At 27.2% G+C, this 23,589-nt stretch overlaps 5 protein-coding genes and 1 long non-coding RNA gene across 7 annotated transcripts in view; 4 read left to right on the forward strand and 2 right to left on the reverse strand.

Moving 5' to 3' along the window:
- Nucleotides 1–16: 16 nt before the first annotated feature.
- Nucleotides 17–10,735, reverse strand: LOC108001927 (nucleoredoxin-like). Its single transcript, XM_017063256.3, has 7 exons — nt 10,100–10,735; nt 1,972–2,241; nt 1,517–1,617; nt 1,198–1,393; nt 1,030–1,120; nt 808–944; nt 17–735 (listed from the first exon to the last, which is right to left on the reverse strand). Exons 1-7 carry the CDS (start codon nt 10,586–10,588, stop codon nt 508–510), a joined length of 1,512 nt encoding a protein of 503 aa, XP_016918745.1. The 5' UTR covers nt 10,589–10,735; the 3' UTR covers nt 17–507.
- On the forward strand, nt 7,298–9,684 carry LOC133665839 (uncharacterized). The gene is made up of 2 exons (XR_009829236.1): nt 7,298–7,809; nt 7,909–9,684. It is a non-coding gene; the product is annotated as an uncharacterized LOC133665839 (long non-coding RNA).
- Nucleotides 10,736–11,430: 695 nt separating the features above from the next.
- On the forward strand, nt 11,431–12,340 carry LOC108001873 (mitochondrial import inner membrane translocase subunit Tim10B-like). The gene is made up of 3 exons (XM_017063146.3): nt 11,431–11,591; nt 11,713–11,808; nt 11,995–12,340. Exons 1-3 carry the CDS (start codon nt 11,568–11,570, stop codon nt 12,166–12,168), a joined length of 294 nt encoding a protein of 97 aa, XP_016918635.3. The 5' UTR covers nt 11,431–11,567; the 3' UTR covers nt 12,169–12,340.
- Nucleotides 12,341–14,825: 2,485 nt separating this feature from the next.
- On the reverse strand, nt 14,826–17,057 carry LOC108001872 (arfaptin-2). The gene is made up of 6 exons (XM_017063145.3): nt 16,909–17,057; nt 16,056–16,244; nt 15,795–15,962; nt 15,399–15,720; nt 15,128–15,305; nt 14,826–15,060 (listed from the first exon to the last, which is right to left on the reverse strand). The coding sequence occupies exons 2-6, from the start codon at nt 16,225–16,227 to the stop codon at nt 14,908–14,910; spliced, it is 993 nt and encodes a 330-aa protein (XP_016918634.1). The 5' UTR covers nt 16,228–16,244; nt 16,909–17,057; the 3' UTR covers nt 14,826–14,907.
- A 284-nt stretch (nt 17,058–17,341) lies between these two features.
- Nucleotides 17,342–21,467, forward strand: LOC108001932 (protein Pixie). Its single transcript, XM_017063262.3, has 9 exons — nt 17,342–17,498; nt 18,194–18,427; nt 18,792–19,007; nt 19,093–19,300; nt 19,423–19,609; nt 19,684–20,090; nt 20,189–20,501; nt 20,620–20,854; nt 20,942–21,467. The coding sequence occupies exons 2-9, from the start codon at nt 18,215–18,217 to the stop codon at nt 20,987–20,989; spliced, it is 1,827 nt and encodes a 608-aa protein (XP_016918751.1). The 5' UTR covers nt 17,342–17,498; nt 18,194–18,214; the 3' UTR covers nt 20,990–21,467.
- Nucleotides 21,468–22,726: 1,259 nt separating this feature from the next.
- The window catches only part of LOC108001912 (uncharacterized), a 164,417-nt gene continuing 163,554 nt past the window's right edge, over nt 22,727–23,589 (forward strand). The window contains exons 1-3 of one of the 2 annotated variants that reach the window (XM_017063230.3): nt 22,727–22,903; nt 23,131–23,266; nt 23,466–23,565. In XM_017063230.3, the coding sequence (XP_016918719.2) occupies nt 22,831–22,903; nt 23,131–23,266; nt 23,466–23,565 (309 nt within the window). In that variant the 5' untranslated portion in view covers nt 22,727–22,830. The remainder of the gene's footprint in view (nt 22,904–23,130; nt 23,267–23,465; nt 23,566–23,589) is intronic. The other variant, XM_062073090.1, reaches the window with a different exon arrangement.

Genomic DNA, 23,589 nt, shown 5'->3' on the forward strand with positions numbered 1-23,589 from the left:
TGAAAACAAAATTAACTTAAAAAAAGTATCAATAAATTTATTCAATTTTTTACATTCATTTATTTTTTAATTTGTAAAATAATTTTAATTAAAATATGAAATTAACGATTAGTAATTATACGGAGAATTGAATTAATAACGAACATTTGCTAATTCAAGATATGTTCGACGTGTTCATTTGGCGTTTATTAAGTAATACATTATATAATATATTAACGTGTGCATGTGTGTACACTTAAAAATACAATTCGCTCAGTTTTTATTGACTATGATATATAATACATGTCTTTTGGTTACTTCCACAAAAGGGTGTGCGAATACAAGCGCCATTTTACGCAAGATCCTTCCTACGAAAGGAGCAATGGTATCACAGAGATAGGATTGAGAAGAGAGGATGGGGTTTCTTTTTCTGTGGTTGTATAATGACCACGTAAAAACTTAACTGCTCCTTCCTTCATATGGCTTCCAATATTTTGTATAAAATTGTCAATTGATTTAAAAAAAAATTCAAGTAGAAACATAATCATTTTTACCAGTTTTATGTACCGCGGCTATTTTGTTTATAGGTAATTTGTCATTACGAAATCCATCGACAAATTGTTGTACAGAATCTACAGTTATTTCGGCACCATCCTCCATAACTACATAAATTCCTCGAGGTATATCAATTGCTGTTAAGAGGGGTACAGCATCATCTAAACCGACAAATTCACGAAGAATATCCGACGTTTCACACTATAATAAGAATAATATCCATTAGATTAAGAATAAATATATCTGTTATATTTATATAAAATTAATCCTTACATCTAATGCTATATAAAACTGTAAAATATCATCTGGATCATCATAATTTGGATCATAATCAGGTCTATCTTGTCTGTATGCTTGTGCTGCTGGCAATAATACGCTTTCTGCGAATTGAATCTCACAATCTTCACCTTCTGTTAAGATATAATAACGAGGTAAAAAAAATCAAGTAGAAAGTTTTCTTTTTCGCCATTTTGTACGTAAAAATTATAAACTTACCGACAAAAAGAATAATTGCCGGTGCATCGTGCAATGAAGTAGCATATTTTTCAGTTAAAATATTCACCAAACGACTGGTCCACGGGAAATTCTGAAAAATTAAAAAAATATCACAAAAAGTACAAAATGATAAAATAATCTTGGTCAATTCTGCAAATTTTCATTTACCAGCCCTTCAGGATCTTCGATTAACTCTGCTCGACCATCCAAAGTTATAATATTATCTCGGGGATCAAGTATCACTAAAGTGGGTATTGCTTGTACGTCGAGAGCTCTCGCTAATTTTCGTCGTCTCTCTTCTTGACTAAAAGGTATCCTCAACCAAGGCATCGTTTCAATATAAACGTTATAAGATTCTTCACTCCTATAATATCATAAAATTCATAAATATTATTACAAATATCAACTTACAAATATTATGATATAAGATATATTTCATTTTGTATTGAAAATAAATAAATAATATATATTTTTTTTAATAATTTACCTATCTGAACTCACGAAAATTACTTCGAAATCGTGACCTCTCTCTCGAATTCGCTGATAGGTATCCACAAGTTGTGGGGTAAATGCTTTACAAGGTGGACACTATATAAAAAAAAATATATATATATATATATATTCCTATACTTTTATACTTTAATGAAGATTCGTTTCAATATGTTAACTATATAATGTTTTTTTTCTATCTTGATAAATAAAATTTATATTGAAATTTTTATTTAAATTTTTATACAAGTTTTTTATACAAGATTTTAATAAATTTTTAAACAACATAAGAGATAAAATAGATTGCTAATCGATCATCGCGAAGGAAAACTGGAGTAACAAACAGTTTATAATTAGAAAAAATATATACATAGGTGTATATATCAGTTTTCCAATATCCTTGGTAACAATACGATCATATATTATTATAAAAATACATAAATGCATATATACCCAGTGTGCGCTGAAATAAACACCCTTAAAGCAATGACGCAATTCCTCGTGTAGCATGGGTTCGTTACTATCGCGTGCCCCACATGACAATAAGGGTCCATCCTCGAGTGCAGCTTTCGGATGAGGAGGCTTCCAAGGAAATTCAGCCCCGCTCGGATCGGCGATGGTTCGCTCTACGCCTCCTCTGGTTACCACCGAGCCGTTAGAACCGTCCAATAAAATCAAAGTCGGTACACCGGCCTTTATCCGATACCTCCGAGTCAGTCTGGTCTGTAAAAGAGATACTTGATCGCCTGTAAGAGTATTTCAATTTCGATCGTGAGATCCTTAAAACCTTCTTCATAAATATTCGCGAGAGTTACCGGTTCTTTGTTTTAAGTCGTAAGGGATTTATATTCGACGGGTAGAAATAATCTGTACAGCTTGGTCAATCAAAGTATGAAATCGAGAACAAAATATACAATTATATACAAGGTGTCTCAACTTTTTCTCGTCAAACGGTGATAGCGAAAAAGTAAGAAACAAATGTTATTTAAAAAGTATAAATTTATAATTTATTATCTAACGTTTATATAGTTGTTGAAAATTAAGGTTAAGTAATATAATTTGATAAAATATATAAATATATCAAGTTATTCTACAATTGAAATCTTTAATTAATCACTAAATAAATAACTAAAGTCTCATATTCTATTTATATAAATTCTTTTTTTTTGAAAGAAATCAATAAATCAATATATCTACGACTTTTTTCATTCAGACCACCAAACGTGTTGATAGAAATTATTTACTCTCTAAATATTAGATATACATAGATATATGAGTAACGTGAGAACGAAGGATATCAAACACAAACAATTTAAAAAGTTTTACCCTAAACTCGTGTATAAAAAGTTGCGTTGAAATACGATACGTTTGGAACGTTATCCCCCTCTACCGGCAAAACAACATTATAGATAATTAATAAAAGAGAGAAAACTCTACGTGCCAACGTGTTTTTAACTAGAACTTTCTTGCCATTCAATAATCGTAAATTACACTAATCAAAGCCATAATGCAATTCCCATCGATGTTTTACATCGCATGATTTTACGAAAGATCGTGTTCCGTCATGTAAATCGCCGTTTGAATTCAGCTCGCACGGCGCGTGAGTATTGGCTACAAGTTAAAAAAAGAGAGGAGAGAGAAAGACAGAGACAGATAGACAGACAGAGAGGGAGAAAAAAGGGAGAAAGATCGAAACCCATCAATTTCAGGAAGCGTGAGAGGAATAACGCGAACGGCGATAAAACGAATGGAGCAACGCGTGTGCACGTTCAAGAAATTCGTAACACGCAGCGCCGCCACTGTTTCTTTCGTTATCCTTCCAGCACGCAACGAAATTCAAGCACGGCGAAAAAGGGCGCAACGAGTGTCTACAGGGGAGTAATGTCTGCTGACAATGAGTGCTATCCCTTCTACCCCAGCACTGCATGATTACAGTACTACAAGAGGCAAAAAGGGAAGGGAGTGGAAGGGAGATGGAGGAAAAGGGCTTGAGCATGATAGCAGAAACTGGTTGAAAGTTTTTCAAGCCGGAAAAGATAAGAAAGGATGAACGTGTATGAGAAAAAAATGTGTACACAAGGATAATCCGGACGATATCAGATTTTCGTCTCTTTCTGAATAATAATCAACACTTTCATTGCATGAATCGAGAGAAATATTGGCAATTTTTTTTTTCGTTTTTTTTCCTTTTTTAAAAAAAAAAAATGTCTATATTTTGATGGGACAAAGGTTGGTGAACGGAGTTCTGTTGGTAATAAGGATTGTCGGTCTCTTCTAGCAGACTGCACGATTGTAGTAGCATCAACCGTGAAAACAGAGATGATAAGAAAGCGAAGAGAAGTTCTTGCTTCAGTGGTGATAAAGAAGGATAGCTATCTCAAAAGCTGCAGACCTCAGTGGAAATTCTTTTGTGAATTCTGAAATAGGCGGCAGCTGTAACTATTTTCTTCAGCTGCACTATTTTGAATTTTTTGTAGTTTGAAATGAACTTGTATAATGAAGAAGGTGCTGTTGGTGAAGCTTCTGATGCTATTTTGCAATTTAATTTAGAGATTACTAGATTTCGTATTATATTTTTTATAAAGAAAATATATTTGATAATCTTATGTCAGAGATTTATATATACAATATTAAATATAAAATATAGTATATAAAATATAGTGTTTTATATCTTGTATAAATAAATAATATAATCCTTAAAATATTCGAAACTGTATTCGTTCCAAATAGAACATCGATTTTTGAGATCATAAAACGTGCATTGACCGATCGCATTGGAAAAAACTTACATAGGTCTCTTAGAAAGATGATCGATCACAATGTTCGTTAGCATTGAATACCGATTCCCGTTAAGCTGTCTGATTACAAGAGAACAAAAGGAGCAGACGAGATCGAAGCACAATGGACATATTGCAGAAGGCTTTTATACAGACTAGATAATGAAGAACAGTCTAAGAGGTGATATAATTTTCAATCATTTCAGATTTTTTGATGACGAATAATTTGTTCATATCATCGCTTCGTTTCTCATATAATTATTCCATTTACTTTTTATTTCCCCTCCCCCCATTTGTTTCGTTCGATTCCTAAAAATATTATAAATATCATTGATTTCACAATCAATTTTGCAACTTTGTCATTTAAAAACGTTCAAAAAATTCAACAAAAACATTCTCGCAATTCATTCAATCCATTCCATTTGAAACGAAAACGATAGTGAATCAAGTAAAAGAATCGAATAGCTGTCGGCCGGAGACAAAAGGATATCTCCATCAGTGTTCAAAAGAATAAGAGATAAAAAGAGGAAGCGAGAAAAAGAGGAAGAGAGATTTCAATAAATCTTCGCTATCCGACACCTGTCGCGAGCGTTGGCAAACAAATCGATCGATCCTACACCGAAACTTTCACCCTGGCACTTTTCTTTTCTCTCCATAGTTTCCGCGGTGTTTCTCCCCGCGGATCGAACGAAATCAAAGAACGAAGTAAAATTCTCAGTCGATACGTTGCGACCGCGAGCACACAAAAGGGGCGAGCGTCGGAATAAGGCAAGAAGGGTCTTCTCTAGGTAGCCGAACGCGCGACGTCGTACGTTATCGCGACCCTCCACAGGGAGGCATTACCTCGTCCCTTCGTATATTTTCTCGTTCGTTCCTACGCTCCGCGTATATATACGTTCGTTCGCCGTCTCCGTCTCGAGCGGTCGATAACGCGTACGTCCTCCCTTGCTGCCGCTCGCTCCACGGTGCTGTCGTTATTTCCCCCGGTGGTCTGTATGTCCCCTACCACGCCACTTCCATCGCTCCTGCTTGCTCGTTCCCCTGTGTCGTCCTTGCTCCATCGCCCGCTTACCCTCGTCGATTCCCTTTCTCCACCCGGGGTTTGTATCGGTACGAAAAATATTCGCGTCATACCATTATTTTCATCGAGCGCGTATCATTGAAACATGGATAAAATTAGATATTCCTTGTAGGTATATTTGTAACGATAATCGAACGTCGAATATCCGTCGGTAAGAAAGATTGCACTTGTTAAAATCGATAATTGGAAGGAATTATGTTGTTTCTAATTAATTATTTTGAGCATATGAATGCGGAAGAGAATATTTTAGATAGGAAATGGACAGGATAATTTGGAAAGTGAATGTTTTTTACTGTTCGTTTCCTACCAGACACTCTGGTCGCTTGGTCTCTCTCTTTCTCTTTCTCTTTCTCTCTTCTTGGCAAGGGAAACCCCTTGCCATACCGTGACATCGGGTAGAAGACGAGCGATGGAGGGGAAGGGATGAGATCACTGTTGACTCGTTCGCGCGCGTTCAATCGCCTCCTTCGTGAACGGCAGAGGTGCACAACACCCGCTTTGTCGCGGTAAATTTTGCGGAAAAACTTTCTTACCGTTAAACGGTTTATTCTTATACGTGCATATTTTGCATTGTACTCGCGATAATATTTTATTTATGAATGTGAATATCTTTCCAAGATTACTTTTCTTATCGAGATTCGTTTGAATTCAAATTTATGAATCTTTTGATAATCAAAAAAATGAAAAATAGTCTTAATAAAAATATATGTTGAAATTATATAGTAAAAATTATGAAAGAAAATGATCGTTCATTTCTTTTTCATCTATCTATTCCATCAATGTTTTTGAATTTTATTAGCTTTAGAATTTTTATTTAATTTAAATTATGGATAAAACTTTGCATGTCTTTCATTTCGTTACATAAATGTTTAACGATTTGTATTATTGTATTTATATGTGTATTTATAATATAGATTAAATATAATTCAATGTGATTTATAAACGTTAATAATCGATTTAACGAAGGGATGAGGATAAATTCTTGTTATATGGAGTTGCGCACCCCTGGTATATACAGATATCGCGGCCTCCCGACATCTCTCGTCCGACCGAGACTGACGAGACCACTGTATTTCCATTGGTCAACCCCAGCAGCGTCTTAAGACTACCATGCTTTCAATTACACGCAAACGACTATACGTTTACGTACAATCTGAAAATATTGCGGAACATAGAAGAATAGTTTCCATCCTACCGAGAATCGATTTTGTAAGGGTTAACGAACGACAATGGATACGTGTTTGAGATTCACGATGTCATCGAAGTATGTTCTAAAAGAAAAAGAAAAAAAAAAAAAAAAAGAAACGCAAAAGAAAATTAATCTCGCTTAAATAAATCGAATTAAGATGATCTCTGGCGAGACGAATTAAATAGATAAAAGACATTGAGAGAGCATCCGTACGTTTGCGGCAAATGACGTAGAACATTTAATTTTTTTTCTCGTGCAATTTTTTACCACTTTTATCAGTATGATACTGTTGGTTGTACAACGTCAAAGCATTGGGAAGGTTTCACGCGAGTTTTCGAGTCATAGGCACTGGAATACATTTATTCGGGCGATTCGCACGTACTTCACTTTTCCTTTGACCACTGCCGAGTAGGTCGTGTGTAATCTACACGATATGCCAGCTAAAAAGCAGACAGGAGCAGGAGAGGAGTGGATGTGGGTGGGTGGAAAGGAAGCAAAGAGAAGGAAAGGGGTTACATAGCGCCGCGTACGGGCCACTCTGTGTACGAACTACCTCACAGTCTATCTAGATTCCAACGTTTCTCTTATTCCTTTTTTCTTCCTTCCATTTCACTCGTTTTCGTGGGAAGAGACCTGTATCGCCACCGATTCACTCTCTCCTTCCTTCCGATGTATATTCAAACGTAAACACGTATCTCTCCTCTCTTTTCGTTTGCTACCTTTCGTCGCTTTCTTGATCTCGCCGGTCGAATGAGAAAGCTATTTGCGGAAGATATGGGTCGGCCACCCCGAATGCAAAGGTTGGTCGGCTTCACTCTTTTTCTCGGCTGCTTCCCCATCCAAGGTAAAGGCGTGTACCTTTATGAAACGGTTTACGTCGTACAAACGATGAGCAGCGTACCTCTATTACTTAGCTGTTCAAGCAGCCGGACATTGTAGCACCATCCCCTCATACCACAACACTAGTAAACGTTCAGTTTTGTCAAACAAACTGGACAGCTCTTTATTCCTTTCTTAAGAAGATATCAACTTCAGAAGCTGCCAGCAGATGTCAATACGATCTGTATTAACGATGCATGGTAACATTGCGATAGATTTGTTATATATAACCTCTTCCAATTACTTAATTATCTTTTTGAACTTATGTTATAACGTCATAAAATATCACTTAAAACATTTCGACAAAGAATTAAAAGTTTGCTTAAAGGATGTTTAAAGATTCTCAATATTCATTGGGAATTCAGGTCTCGGATTTCTTTAAATAAAAGTTGAAAAAGGAGATTATATGTGTATGAGAGAAAGAGAAAGAAGAATTTGATCGTTTCTTTCTTACTATGTTTCAGAAACGAAAGTTGCTCTTCTCATTGTTAAATGAATGGAACGGTGTACAAAGAAGCTACGATTTCAAGGGGGTGATTCCCAACATGGATCAGGTAGATAGGCGGAATAACGAGCAAGGAAGAATCACGAAGCTACTTGACGCTAATTGCGCAGGACGCTTATCGTTACATTTACTCACGAATCAGAGACTGTTGAGTATATGTATATGTATTACAACACGAATAACTTGAGTGGCTTGACTAATGATCGTGGAAAAAAGACAGAATAACGACCTCCGATCGCTTCTTACATTCACATGCTGCTATACAATGCGTATACACTGAATAAGTATCAAAAATTGTCATCTTTCATAGAAATTTTCTATCTCTATCTATATGGACAAACGATTCAACCAGTTGATTCGAACTTCGATATAGAAAGCTATACGTTACTTTCTTTTTCTTTATTCCTCTTTTCCTTTTTCCTTTTGAATTCGTTATACCAATGCAATACTAGAACCTCGTTAACGTGGATAAAAAGTAATACGGGGGAAACCGAATATTCGTTATGTGTGTGCAAAGTGTAGTAATGTAACGTAAAGTCACTCAAACTTTCGAGACAAGAGATATGTGCGTCATCATCGAGGTGCGTGGGTGATGAAAAGATCAATGTACGAAGCCGGTCTGCCGTCTGCATTTAATCTCCGCGAATAACATTTCTCATCTCAATTTGGATTTATTCATTTACTCGTTTTCAATTAAAACGAATAATAAATAAACGAAAATAATGCAAATACTTTGTAAAATTTTTAAAATTATTCGTTTGAAAATTTCCAGTTCATACAGCTCTTTTTGTAAAGGAATCTTATTTTAATTAATATTAATCTTTTATTAAAATATCTAAGATTACTTTTTGATAATCTATAGAATTATTTTTATAGACATATCTTTTATACTATGCAATTTAAAAATTTAAACGTATAAAATATAAAAAAAGGAAAGAATTTCAAGAAGAACTTTTACAGGAACGAATTTCATCGATGTCATTAAAAAACAACATTTGATCTGAACTGAAAGCATATTCGTAGCAAGCTATAGAGGAGCAGATGTTTTGTAGAAAATATTACGAACGATTTTTAGTTAGAGAAAGTCGACTCTGCCTTGTGTGTCGGTGCAAATAAAATCGGACCCTAAATAGCACGTCTGGCGAGGGGTTAAAACACCCGTTGGAAATAAAAAAGGCACTGCGCGCACGGTCCTTCTGCATAACGGCATGTGTACCCCTTCTATGTGTACATGTGTAACTTTATGACAGACATGTGTATACAAATTTCAAATGATACGCTCGCCTCAATTGATCATAGCCCGTCTGACCGTAAAATTCGCATAGCAGACGAAAAATCGTAAAATGTACGAAAAAAAACTGTAAGTTGCGAAATGAAACATGGAAATCACTTATTTTATATATTGTATCAAATTGATAGAAATATTTTTATAATTTGTGAAATATTTGAATAAGAAATTATTTGAATAACCATTGCAATTATTATTCGGCTTAAAAGTATGTAATTATATAATTGAATTTAAGTGAAATTTATGCATGGCTACGTTAATCAAAGTAATAAAGATTCTGTGATATCGTTTTAAAAAATGAATGGAAGTAGAAATTGTTCTTTCGTTTATTATAATTTTAAAATAAAAAATTGCTGAACCAAAACGATCGAAGAAAAGAAAATATATTGCGCATGTAAAATATAAAATAAAAAAATAAATAATAAATGAAAATATTTTAAACAAGAATATATATCTTTCTCCTTTCTTAGAAACTTTAGGAAAAAGAATTTTTGCTAAATTATAATAAGATTATTAATGAAATTGTTAATGTAATTTTAAAAAATTTATAAAAAATATATATATTAATATTAATGTATATGTATGTTTTTTTTAAATATATATATGTATATATTAGTATCAATATATTGTGATATATTTACGATATTTTTCTTTAATATAGTTGCATATAATAGATATTAATATATATGTTGTATATTAGGATATTCCTATATATATATATATAGAGAGAGAGAAAAGATAGAAAGATAAAAAAAAAATTCAATAAAATAGAAATACAACAAAAATTATATCTAAAAACATTTTAATAAATGGAGTTAATGTGATCAAAAGGAAATAAAGAAATAAAAGTAATAAATTTTACCTTCCTCTCATAATCTAAATTCGGTACAGCCAACCAGGGTAACTCGGAAACGTGTGCACGGAAACTCTCTTCAAAGTCGAGGACATCGGCTACGTTACTCCAAAGAACCACGTGCACGACCTCGAACTTTTTCCTCCTTTCTCTTCCTCTGCTGGAATTTTCTGCATCCCGGTCATTCTCTGTATGCGACAAGTTGACATTCGTGTACAAATCAAGTAGTTGACGTGTAAAGTCATCGCAGGTAGCACCGGGATTAATGAAACTAAAGTATACACCGATCACTTCACAAGTTGGTCGACCGTCTTCATCGACGAGCACACCACTTGCATCGCACGGTTTTGTGTCTTGCTGATTAACCTGACTGCACCGCGATAGTTGTTTACCGAACAGTCTATGTTGCCAACAGACTGATTTCGCGGCGGCCGCAGGTGACTTTTTCGTTACGTTTCCCGAGCTGGATGATGCCTGCTCGCTACAGCACGCGGCCATCGCACGTAATAATTAGCCCGCTTCATTCACCGGCGACACGCACCGACAAACTTTTTGTTTCTATACCGCTCCAAATCGAACTCGATACTCCTTGCCGTCAACGCCGACTGATTCACGTTTCGCTGACTCGGAATCCGCGTCCAATCACCAACAGTTCGATCCGGTTGAAGCCGAGCGCTCCCGAATCGAGCCGATGGAAGCGCGCTTTTTCATCAATGCATTGAAATTATTGTCTTTCTTTTTTATTTCTAAGTATGCATTTAATATATAGTAAATATTACATAGACCTCTCTAGTAATTATCCTTAATAATTATACAAATATAAATATATATTAAAAAACAAATTTAAAAATTATAATTTCTTTTTTAAATAAAAATTGATGTTTATTTATAATAATGTATTTTCGTACATTTATAATTAAATTTTATTTTATGAAATAAAATTAAATATAAAAAATATTTTTATTATATATATTCATATAGAATATAAATTTTGAAATATTTATCTTAAAAATGTGAAAAAATAAAGAATATGATAAAAGAATTGTATATTTTTAAAAAATAATTTTAATTTATATATATTCTTAAAAGAATAAATAGCAATAATAAAATATAATCAAATAATATAACATATTTTGTATTTTTAACATTTAATAATATTTTAATAAAGAAATATATGTTTCTATTTAAAATTTTTTTATTTGCTATTAATGTATTTCGAGAAAAGCTATGTAAATTATGATATTAAAAAATTAAATTATTATCTCATTTATTAATAATCTTTAATTAAGATTATTTATTTTTTCTTTTTTTTAATGTTTGAAAAAAATCGATCAAAATATACCGATAATCGATATTAATATTCTTATTAATTTAAAGTAAACTCACGTGATATAACTTGAATATAAGTGAAACCGGCAAATATTAAAACATTGTAAATTTATTATTTAAATTGAAAATTAAAATAAACAATTCAAATATGGATGCCATGGTTATTAGAAATGTACTTAAATATTAATAATTTATATTGATAAATCAACTATTTATTTCTAACCTATTTTATATGATGCATTCAAAAATAGTGATAAAAATCATATTTTTATTTATTAATGTTATTTTTATAGATGAAAGACTTTCAACTTTTATTTAATCAAATGTCTGAAACATGTTTTAAAACTTGTGTAAATACATTTATGTCAAGAGATATATCTACAGAAGAGGTGTGTTCTCATAATGGTTAGATTTATATTATATTATTGATTTTATTTATGAAATATATATTTATTACAATTGAAAAATGTTAACATAATTATATATACAAAAAAAAATGTATATATTATAAATTTGTTTCTATTATAGTATATTATATAGTTATATCATAATATTTATATTTCTTTATTTTATAGGTTCAATGTATAGAAAATTGTTCGGGCAAACATATCAATGCAAATCATAAAATAATGGAAATATTTATGGATGTACAACGTACTATTGCTTTAAAAAATGTGGAAGAATTTCAAAAAGCTCAAGCAGCATTTGAAGTGGCTCAAAAAGATCAAAATTCAGAAAGTACTAGGTAGTCAATTTTATAAATCAAGTAGATTTTTTATTGTATTTTTAGAAATTATTTTCTTGTACAAACTATTTTAAATTGTTTAATTAATATGCATTTATTATTTACTATTATTTACATTGATATATTACAAAACATTTATATTCTATGGAAATAATAAATATATAAAATATTTCATATTTACTTTTATGTAATTAATATTTTTTAATATAAATATACTTTTAATTTTTAAATAAAAATTTGATATTTAGATAAAAATGGTACTAGTAATTAACAAAAATTCTATAAAAAACAAGATATATAAGCATTCATTTATTGTTTGGAGTTTGTATACACATAATATACACACAATAACATCATGATTAGGAACATAATATAGTAGCTACAATATGTTTTATAAATTAAAAAGTGCTTTAACTGTATATTTCAAGTTATTTCATGTTACTTTTCAATCTTATTCCTATTTAATAAATATAAGATTTTATTTTAATTACAATATTTATCTTTATTGATCTAAACATTCTAAAAAAATCTATTAAATAATAGAATATAAAATTATAGTAAATGATAAAAAAATTGAATTAGAAATTATATAAAGTTAATTTAAATTATAATATTAAAATATCACGTCATGAATCATAATTTTTGCTTTATAAATAAATATTGATTTAATTCGCAAAAATTAGAAAAATATAATGAATTATACACATATTCAATATATAATATATAATTCATTTATATATATATATATATAAATGTGTGTGTGTATTTGAAAATCTATATGATGATCACATTGGAAGAGTTGATTTGAAAACATATGATAAAATGTTTTGATGATATCATAATACTAATAGATTTATTTTTACGGTTTAAGTTATTATCAATGTCAGTGTAAACTTTAAGTATAAGCAACAAACAATAATGACAATGTACATATATTTGTTATATTTATACTAAAAATTTTCTATTCACGAAGCGTAATGATTTATAATGTTTCAATATATATAATATATATTGCTGTTTCAAAAAAAATATTTGTATAAATAATGTCAATGTATATGAAAGTATATAAAGTCATGATTCAAATTCATTTGATCTTTATTCACTTAAAATATATGACTAGTTTGAATCTGTTTTGCAACAGTTATATTTTCTTTTTATTTTATTTAAATGTATTAATCAAAATAGATTATTTTTTTAATGAAAAAATACTACTATAAACAAATAAATTTATATTTTCTGTATTGAAATACTTTGAAATATTTCGAAAAATTTTCTAAATTGAATTAAATTACATATTATCCTTTAATATATTAAAAATAATTTTTTTTGTATAGATTTATACTTCTGTTATAATCATAGATTATTTTTGATATTAATAAATAAAAACTAATTAATAATTTAAAAACTTAAGTGAACATATTTATAAGCAATTTTATACAAATATTATATAATTGCACAAAGAAAGTACCATTATTTTAAAAATATATTTAGGCTGTAAACTGTAAACATGTGATTCACATCTATTTTTTTCAAAAAATAACATTTGCTTTTAATATAAAAACTAATATAACAAAATAATAAACAAAATTAATACTTAAATATAATAAATAAAATGTACAGAATGTTCATAAATTATTGTATTAATGTCATACTTATTAAAATAAATAAGATTGTTTAATATACATAAATCCAAATATTATTTGCAAATTGTAAATTTCATTTATCAAATATTATAATATATGTTTTAAGAAAATTGCCATATTTATATGAAAATCATAGATTGAATATAATTTTCTATTCAATGTTTTAATCTCTATATTATATATGTATATAAACATATATTACATATATTTTTTAAATATATTTATAAATAAATAAAAAATTTAAATATTTATAACATTGCTGGATTTATTTATTAAATATTAATACTTTTTTATTAATTTTAATTAATATCATATATTTTTAACATTTTATATAACTTTTTATGAATATCCTGTACACTTGGAAGTACTAAAAATTCACATGGAATTTTTTTAATTATGTTAAATTTTATAATATAAATAAATATATATAAATAAGGAATACACTTTTGTTTAGTCATTAGAAAAACCTTAATTAAAATCCACTTAATATTTAAAATGGAATGAAAAATATTAGAATTATTTAATTGCAAATTTTTTCATTAAATTTAACTAAATAATTAAATTTAATCAAATAATTCATTACCAAACATTCATTAAATTGATGCAAAATGTAATATAGGTAAACAATCAAAATATTGTTTTGTACATACCATAAAATTCAAAGCTCAGTATATAATTCATGTATGTATTTACATTAGAACTTCTCTAAGAAGTCAAATATAAAAATTAAATATCTATTGCCTTGTTTTGTAAGCATCACTATTGAATAAAGAGAACAAATGATGTTACAATAGATGTTCTTAATTGTTGCATAGATTTATATAATTAAGATTCATATGCCATGTATCACAGATACTGGCCGATATTTAAAGCAGAATTTAAAAAAAATTCAGTCTATTTTTTTATGATAATTCATTCTTGTTCCAAAAATTATTGAACTTGATAAATTACTTGATAGCAGTGTTTTTTAGTATGTTTTTGAAAATTTTTAGTCATTCTATTTTGTAATTCCCTTTCATTTTTGAGGAAAAATTCGTATGGACGAATGTATTTTTTATTCATGTTTATCTGATTATTTAAATTTATTTCTTCTAATGTAACTACTGTTCAAGCCATGATGGTAAAGATGAATTTGGAGATTTAACCTTTATATTAAATTGTTTCAGTGTGGCTTCCAGTGCAGTTTGATTTCCAGAAAAATAAGCAGATACTGCATTGTGAAATAATAATAATTGTTTGTGCATTACCTTGATCTGTAATAAAAATAAAAAAATTTTATAACATACAATATTTTAACATAATCAAATAGAAAAAACATACTCTATTTTCATCTAAAAATTTAAGTTTAATCGAAACATCTGATCTTAATTTTTCAAAATTTTGTTTATGTTCTTCATAATTAGCCTGTGCTGCTTCTAATCTTGCTGCATTGCTACTATCGTTTTTTGTTACTTGTGCTAATGCTTCAAGATCTGTCCTATAGGCATCATATTCTATTCTGTAATCAAACATTTTGCTCTGTATTCAAATATTTTTTACTTATAAATATTTAGAAGATATATATAATTTTTCAAATAACATTAATAATTACCTTGCTGTTTCATATTGCCGTACTGTAAATAATGTATCTTCAATAGTTTTATTACAAAGTGTATTTACTGAAGAAACAAAAAAATTTAAGGCCCCTAATAATGTTTCACCATTTTTAGTTAAATTTCTTTGAGTTTCTGAATTATATAAAAATTCTTCTTGTAATTCTGGAGATTTCTGTGCTAGCTCAGAGAATGCTTCTCCTAAAGCATGTTGAGTTTGAACAACATGATGAAAATGAGAAGCTAATGCTCTTGATAACCGTAAAACATTACAATACTTTCTTTGAGTATCTCTTAATAACTCAATTTGGGTTTCAAGTTCTATAAACAAAAAGATATTATAATTATATAATAAAAAAAAATAATTATATTGAATTATATTTCATAAAACTTACCTGAATCTACTGTACGGGATGTTTTTCCAAGTTTTTCATACATCAGTTGTCTTGTACACTTATATGTAGAAATACTCCAATTTTTAATGCTTTCAATTTTACTTTGAGCAGTACGCATTGTTTGTGTATCACCATTTTGAATGGGTGTATTTGGAGATACTGTTATAGCTATAAAATATGTAAAAATACTTTGATAGTTTCAAAATGAAGTTATATAAATAGTTTATTACATTATATTTGAATAACAAATATTACACTTACACATTTGAGATGTAGGACTACCCAAAGTTAAATTTATTGTAGCTGGTCTAGGTTGGCTATCATTATTGCAATTATTTGGTACATGAGGTGGAGGGGTTCCACTATGAACTGCACTATCACTATCATTTAAAGATGGAGCATCTTTCAACATTTCATGAATACTTCGCTCCATTCCACTTAATGTAATAGCTATATATAATATAAATTAAAAATATATATCAATATATTAATATATACATATTTATACATAAAATCCAAAATTAATTAAAAAACGATAAAAAATAAATAATTGAAAAATTTTGAATAAATTTTAAATATACAAAAAAAATATAATATAAAAATATTTTTTTTTTAAAAACTATTAACTATTTTTTAAAATTGAAAGTTAATTTAAACATTACTGAATATTAAATTGTAAAAACGAAATATAATTACAATATATTTATAAAAATTTTATAAAAATATTTTAATACAAAAATAATAATAAATTTTAACAAGGAATTTAAAGATTTGTAAAAGAAAGAAATGTTTACATAAAACCGCCATTTTTTATATAAGTTTAACATATAAGTTTCTAAAAATTAATATATATAAACAGAAAATTCTTACGTATAACGATATATATAGGTTATAAGTATTAAAATACATTTTGATATATTAATATTTAACAATCATAACTAAATTCTACTTTATAAATAAAAAAACATATCAAGAACTATCATATGACACCTGTTTTAAAATCAAATATGGTTAAGCTAATATCTGTTCATGTATATCAATAATATATTGTTAAAAATACCAAAAACTAATGTCTCAAAAAAATAAAACTATATTATTTTGAGACAATACTCACTACAAAATCAGAAGAAATAAGTATATAATTTCTATTATCCTATGCTTAAAACTTCAGAATAAATCTTTATAATGCTTCATGAGAGATGCAATATACCAACTTAGATGGCGTATATTGCAAACAATTTTTGGAAACACCCGAAAAGTCAAATTTGTAACAATTTTGTTCAATTCATTTTATTGTGCGTATGTTTTTTTTATATTATAATTATGAGTTACTTTATTTATGTTTGTAAAAATGTAAAAAAAATATTGAAAATAAGATATAATTTATATATAATTTATGAGTAATGACAATTGTACATAACTTATAAAATTTGTTAAAAATCACTGCAGTAAACTAAATTATATATATATTTTTATAACAATATGTAATTCATAGATTAAAAATATAAAAGTTTTATTAGTTGAGAAAATTGTATAATTATTATAATATATAGAAAATTTAAAAAAATATTTATATTTCATTGAGTGCATAATCTACATTTCAACATTCTATGATTGAAGTTCGGGCATGTGGTGGTGTACGAGTACGGAAGCTCCTTCGAAAAGCTTATAAAGGAGTTTCCTCCACGTTTTTGGTTTTGACAGGTATATACTTGTACACGTCTGCATTAAATATTATGAAGTAATAGAATAATATATTTCGAAAAAATTATTTTTACCAAATATGCGATATATTTATGAAGTATTATTATATTAGCATGTTTTATTATTAATTACTTGAGGTTAGGAACTCGTGGTAATATTAAGAATTGTATTTTCATGTATTAAACATTTTGACTAAATGAAAATATATGGAAATTATTGTATAATATGTTTAATATCAATATAGTGTCTTTCATTTTATACCCTAATTGAAGGAGTGATTATTTGTTCCTGATAGGATTTAAGAAGAACATATGTTGAATTACTTTTTAAGTAATTTAACTATTTTATTATTAAAAAGAAGCTTTGAAACATTAAAAGATTATTTGATTGTTATCAAAATATAATATGCAATATAAATATATTAAAATTCTAAAATATAATACAATTTTCAATTATTTTTAATACATTATATGTATTTTGATTTTTTGTGTATATTTTTAAATGGTTTATTTTACATTTTTTGTATTTATATAAAAATCTATATCTATAATTTTAATATTTATATATATTATTTTTTTTAATTTAATATTGTTTTTATTTTAATTTAACATTTAATTCAATGTTAAAAAATTAATGGAGTTAATAGATTTTAATTATTCTGTTATTAAATTTAAGTTTTGTAATAACACTTTCAGACAGGTAAATATTTTACCATCATGCCACCAAAAAAATCAATGGAGGAAACTGATCGATTGACTCGTATTGCTATTGTCAATTCTGATAAGTGTAAACCAAAACGATGCAGACAAGAATGCAAAAGATCTTGTCCAGTTGTAAGAATGGGAAAACTTTGCATAGAAGTTAATCCAAATAGTAAGATAGCATCAATATCCGAAGAACTATGTATTGGATGTGGTATATGTGTCAAGGTATAATAAATAATATTATTACTATTAAAATTTTAAAAATATATTTAATGTATATGAAAATAATTTTAAAATTAATTAATATTTTTTAAGCAATAAATTAATGTTATTAATTAATAATTTAAAATTGAACTTCAATTACTTATTAATAAAAACATATAATGTAATATTATATTTAAATTAATTGTATATGTTCATTAATAATAATAATAATAATAATGATAACAATAACAATAATAATACATGTACATTAATAATTAAATTAATAATTAAATGTTAAAAAATGTTTTAAAAATATATTAATAAGTTATATTAATAATATATTATAATTATAATATATATTAATAATTTATTATTTTATTTTTAGAAATGTCCATTTGAGGCAATATCTATCATTAATCTTCCTAGTAATTTAGAAAAAGAAACTACACATCGTTATTCAAAGAATTCATTTAAACTACATAGACTGCCTATTCCAAGACCTGGAGAAGTATTAGGTTTAGTTGGAACTAATGGAATTGGAAAATCAACTGCTCTTAAAATTTTAGCAGGCAAGCAAAAGCCCAATTTAGGTCGATTTTCTGTATGTATAATACATATTTTCTTCATGTGATTTATTTTATTCTCTACATTTAATTTTTTTTTTTTTTTATTATGGTTTAATACAGGATCCACCAGATTGGACAGAAATATTAAGTCATTTTAGAGGTAGTGAATTGCAAAATTATTTTACCAAAATTTTGGAAGATGATTTAAAAGCTCTTATTAAACCTCAATATGTAGATCAAATTCCTAAAGCTGTAAAAGGCACTGTACAACAGCTTTTAGACAAAAAAGATGAGTGTAAAAATCAATTAGAAATTTGTGAAATGTTAGGTAAATTTATATAATTGTTTTAAAGATTTGTATTTTTAAAATATTTTAAAGAAATTGATAAAATGATTAAAGTCAGATAAAAAAAATTAATTTTTATTAATAGAATTATTAACTTTTTTTAGATTTAATGCATATACGCGATAGAGGTATTGATGCACTTTCTGGTGGAGAACTTCAACGTTTTGCATGTGCTATGGTATGCATTCAAAATGGAGATATTTTTATGTTTGATGAACCATCTTCATATTTAGATGTAAAACAACGTCTTAACGCAGCTTTGACGATTCGATCTCTTATTCATCCCGATAAGTAAGTGATATTAATAATTAATGTAATGAAATAAAAATTTTTTACTTATATAAAATATCATTAAAATTTAACAGGTTTATAATAGTAGTGGAACATGACTTATCGGTTTTAGACTATTTGTCTGATTTTATTTGTTGTCTTTATGGTGTTCCTGGAGCATATGGTGTTGTTACTATGCCCTTTTCTGTTAGAGAAGGTATAAATATTTTCCTTGATGGTTTCGTGCCAACAGAAAATTTAAGGTTCCGTGAGGAATCTCTCGTATTTAAAGTCGCAGAAAGTGCAACAGAAGAAGAAGTCAAACGCATGAATCATTACGAATATCCTGCGATGACGAAAACAATGGGCTCTTTTAAATTAAATGTTGAAAAAGGTCAATTTACTGACTCAGAAATTCTTGTGTTACTTGGTGAAAATGGAACAGGAAAGACAACATTCATTAGAATGTTAGCTGGTAACTTACCACCTGATGATGGATCAGGTAATTAAAAAATATTTTAATACAATTATCATATATTATCAAATGAAAATCTTATATCAAATAATATTTTATATTTTGAATTTGATTTTTTTTTTTAGGAAGTATTCCTCAATTACATATTAGTTATAAACCACAAAAAATTAGTCCTAAATCTCAAGGAATTGTTCGTCAGTTATTACATGAAAAAATTAGGGATGCTTATGTTCATCCCCAATTTGTAACAGATGTTATGAAACCACTAAAAATAGATGATATTATGGATCAGGAAGTACAGAATCTTTCAGGAGGAGAATTACAACGAGTGGCTTTAGCTTTATGTCTTGGAAAACCTGCCGATGTTTATTTAATTGATGAACCTTCTGCTTATTTGGATTCTGAACAACGTTTAGTTGCTGCTAAAGTAATAAAACGGTAAAATTGAAACATTAAAATTGAACATTGTTATTATTTATACTCATGATTTTAATGAATTATTATTTTAAAGAATCATATATTGAATAAAAAATATTGAAACATGTCATTATTTTAGGTTCATTTTACATGCAAAGAAAACAGGATTTGTAGTAGAACATGACTTTATCATGGCTACATATTTGGCTGATCGTGTAATTGTATTTTCTGGTACTCCATCTTTAGCAACTACAGCTCATAGTCCACAGTCTTTATTAAATGGAATGAATAGATTTTTAGAACTTTTAGGTATTACGTTTAGAAGAGATCCAAACAATTTCAGACCAAGAATTAATAAAAGTCAATCTGTAAAAGTATGTTTCTACTTTAAATAATTTTTTTCTTTAAATATATTTTATATATTCATTTTTGTCAAATTTATTTTATTTTATTGTTAATAGGACTTGGAACAAAAAAAAGCTGGGCAATACTTCTTCCTCGAAGAATGAGATATGATCTCATCTATAAGTTGAATAGCAGCTGGTATAAAATACTGTTAAGAAGTTTTTGTAAATCTTTATACGTTTAAAAGCCGGGAATGGATTTCTTACAATATATTAATAACGCATGTTTTGCGTTGAATCGAAATATTATTTCAATATGTCCATTTTTTTGTTTATGCGATATTTATTTAAATAAATAATCTAAATAATCTCTTGATAACAATCTCAATATATTAAAAATTTTAATTTAAAGAGAAGTGCTATCGTATTTTTATATGAAAAATGATCCAACAAATTTATTTATACTCATCAATATATATCACAGTTTGCATTTTCAACACGATATGTAAACAATATATGCATTTTTTGTATAAATAATTTATGTCCGATTATGTATAACAAATTAAACGAGATTTGAACATCTCGTATATGTATATGTACATCTGCTATGCAACATGAATTATAATACATCTGGAATATAAAATGAAATGTATTAATCATTTGATAAACCTGAATTTAATTTTTTAATTATATTATAACATAAAACGTAATTTATAATTTTTATTTAAATAACAATTTATTAAATCTATACTTTTCTCCGATTTAAATAATTTATATTACATATTGATCAATTAATAATCAATAAATTAAATTATTTTTGAATTGAAAAAATTAATTTATTTTTTTTCACAATTCCATGTATTATTTCATATATTTTTTAAACATTAAATTTGAATGATAAAATAAAAAGCGAAAAAACACTTCCTATCAATTAAACTCGATATAATATATCACTTTATTTCTTTAGTTATCATTGTAAATATGAATAATGTATATATACGTAGAGTAAATGTTTATTATTAATCCTACATTATATATATTAATTATATATATTAAAATTTTACTGAAAAATAATTAATGTAATTAACTTTACGAAATTTTAAGATGAAAATTGTAGAAATGTAATGAATAATTATTATATATATTACAAAATAATAAAAAATATATATTTTAATTAAATTACTAAAATTTAAATTCAAGACTGTACATTGTACATTGTAAATGTAATAAAATTTCAAAATAGCAAAATAAATCAGTTAAAATTAATTTTGGAAAAATGTTAAGAAATTTATTTCTTAAGAAATTTTAAAACGTATGTATAAAGAGAAAATAGATAATATATGAAATTATATAATATATATATTATATATATAGATATATGTATACATGCTTATTTTTTTTTATAACGGTTCATATGAATATATGAACATTATATAACAAGTATATAATGTTTTAAAAATATCTGAATGTCAAGTATAAAAATTGCAACAAAAAATATAATTTTATTTAAAAATATTAAACGTGATTTTCATAAAGGTTACCAAGATTACTATAAGATCTTTATTAAAAGACCCAACAAGATCATACACAATCGCTATATATCTTAATAATTCTGAATAATTTCTCGTATCACTTATATTATATTTTTCAGAAATAAATAATCTATAATTAAGTTGAACTAATTATTCTAAGTACTTTTTGACTTTAGATAGATTTTACATTAAATAATGTCCTTGACTTGGCATAATTTGAAAAAAATTAACAACAAAAATTGTCAAATGATAAAATTTAATAACTAAATAATACAAAATAAATATAAGGAAATAAATAGTTAGAAAAAACTATTAACTGATAAATTTATATTCCATTATATATTCCATTTCTACTTTTTCTATATATTGATGCTTTGATAGGAAAAATTCAATAGTAAATGATTGAAAAAAGATTGTGTATCGTCAAACTTTCATTGATGAAAAAATTATTTTTTAATCTTATCATCATCTTCAATGTTTAAAAACATAATGAAATTTCATGTATTTTTTGTTCTATTAATTTATACACAATTTTCGTATAGCTATCGTAAGTAAACCAGCGTTTAATTGAAATTTCTCAAACATTGTACACGTATTACACTTAATTTATTCCGTTAATCTTGTATTTATACACATCAGTTGTACTTATATGCACTTATATCACTCTCTTCTCTTCTTTTTTTATTTTAGTTATCATTATATTTTCTTTTTATATGTAAAATTTGCCATATTTTATTTAATATCGCGTCTTTCAAGTAACATTAATTTACATAGGATCCTGGAAGGAGTCTAAATACTCATCAATAGTATTTTCTTCACCTGAAGAATGCGCGCGGAATTGTACAGATAACGAGCAGCCTAAAAATTGTTATTATGTTTTCCATATTGAATTTTATACAACAGTTGGGCCGTACGTGTTTTATAATTAAATTACAATAAAAAATATATCATTATATAAAATTTTTTTTCTTAAAAACATTTTATTTTTTTTGTATAATGTATAAAAATGATCTGATATTAAACTAAATCTTGGTCACGTTATATTAATTATTTAAATAATAAAATATTCAAGTAACAAATTTTAATGATAAAATTGATTAATTGTACAGTGCTTGTGATATACAAGGATCGAATCAATGTATTGTGGCAGATGGAATTGAAAAGACGTTAATACCTATTAATCGGCAATTACCAGGACCACCTATTGAAGTAACGTATCGTACATGATAAAAT

This window comes from Apis cerana, linkage group LG3 (genome assembly GCF_029169275.1).
Source record: "Apis cerana isolate GH-2021 linkage group LG3, AcerK_1.0, whole genome shotgun sequence".
NCBI lineage: Eukaryota > Metazoa > Arthropoda > Insecta > Hymenoptera > Apidae > Apis > Apis cerana.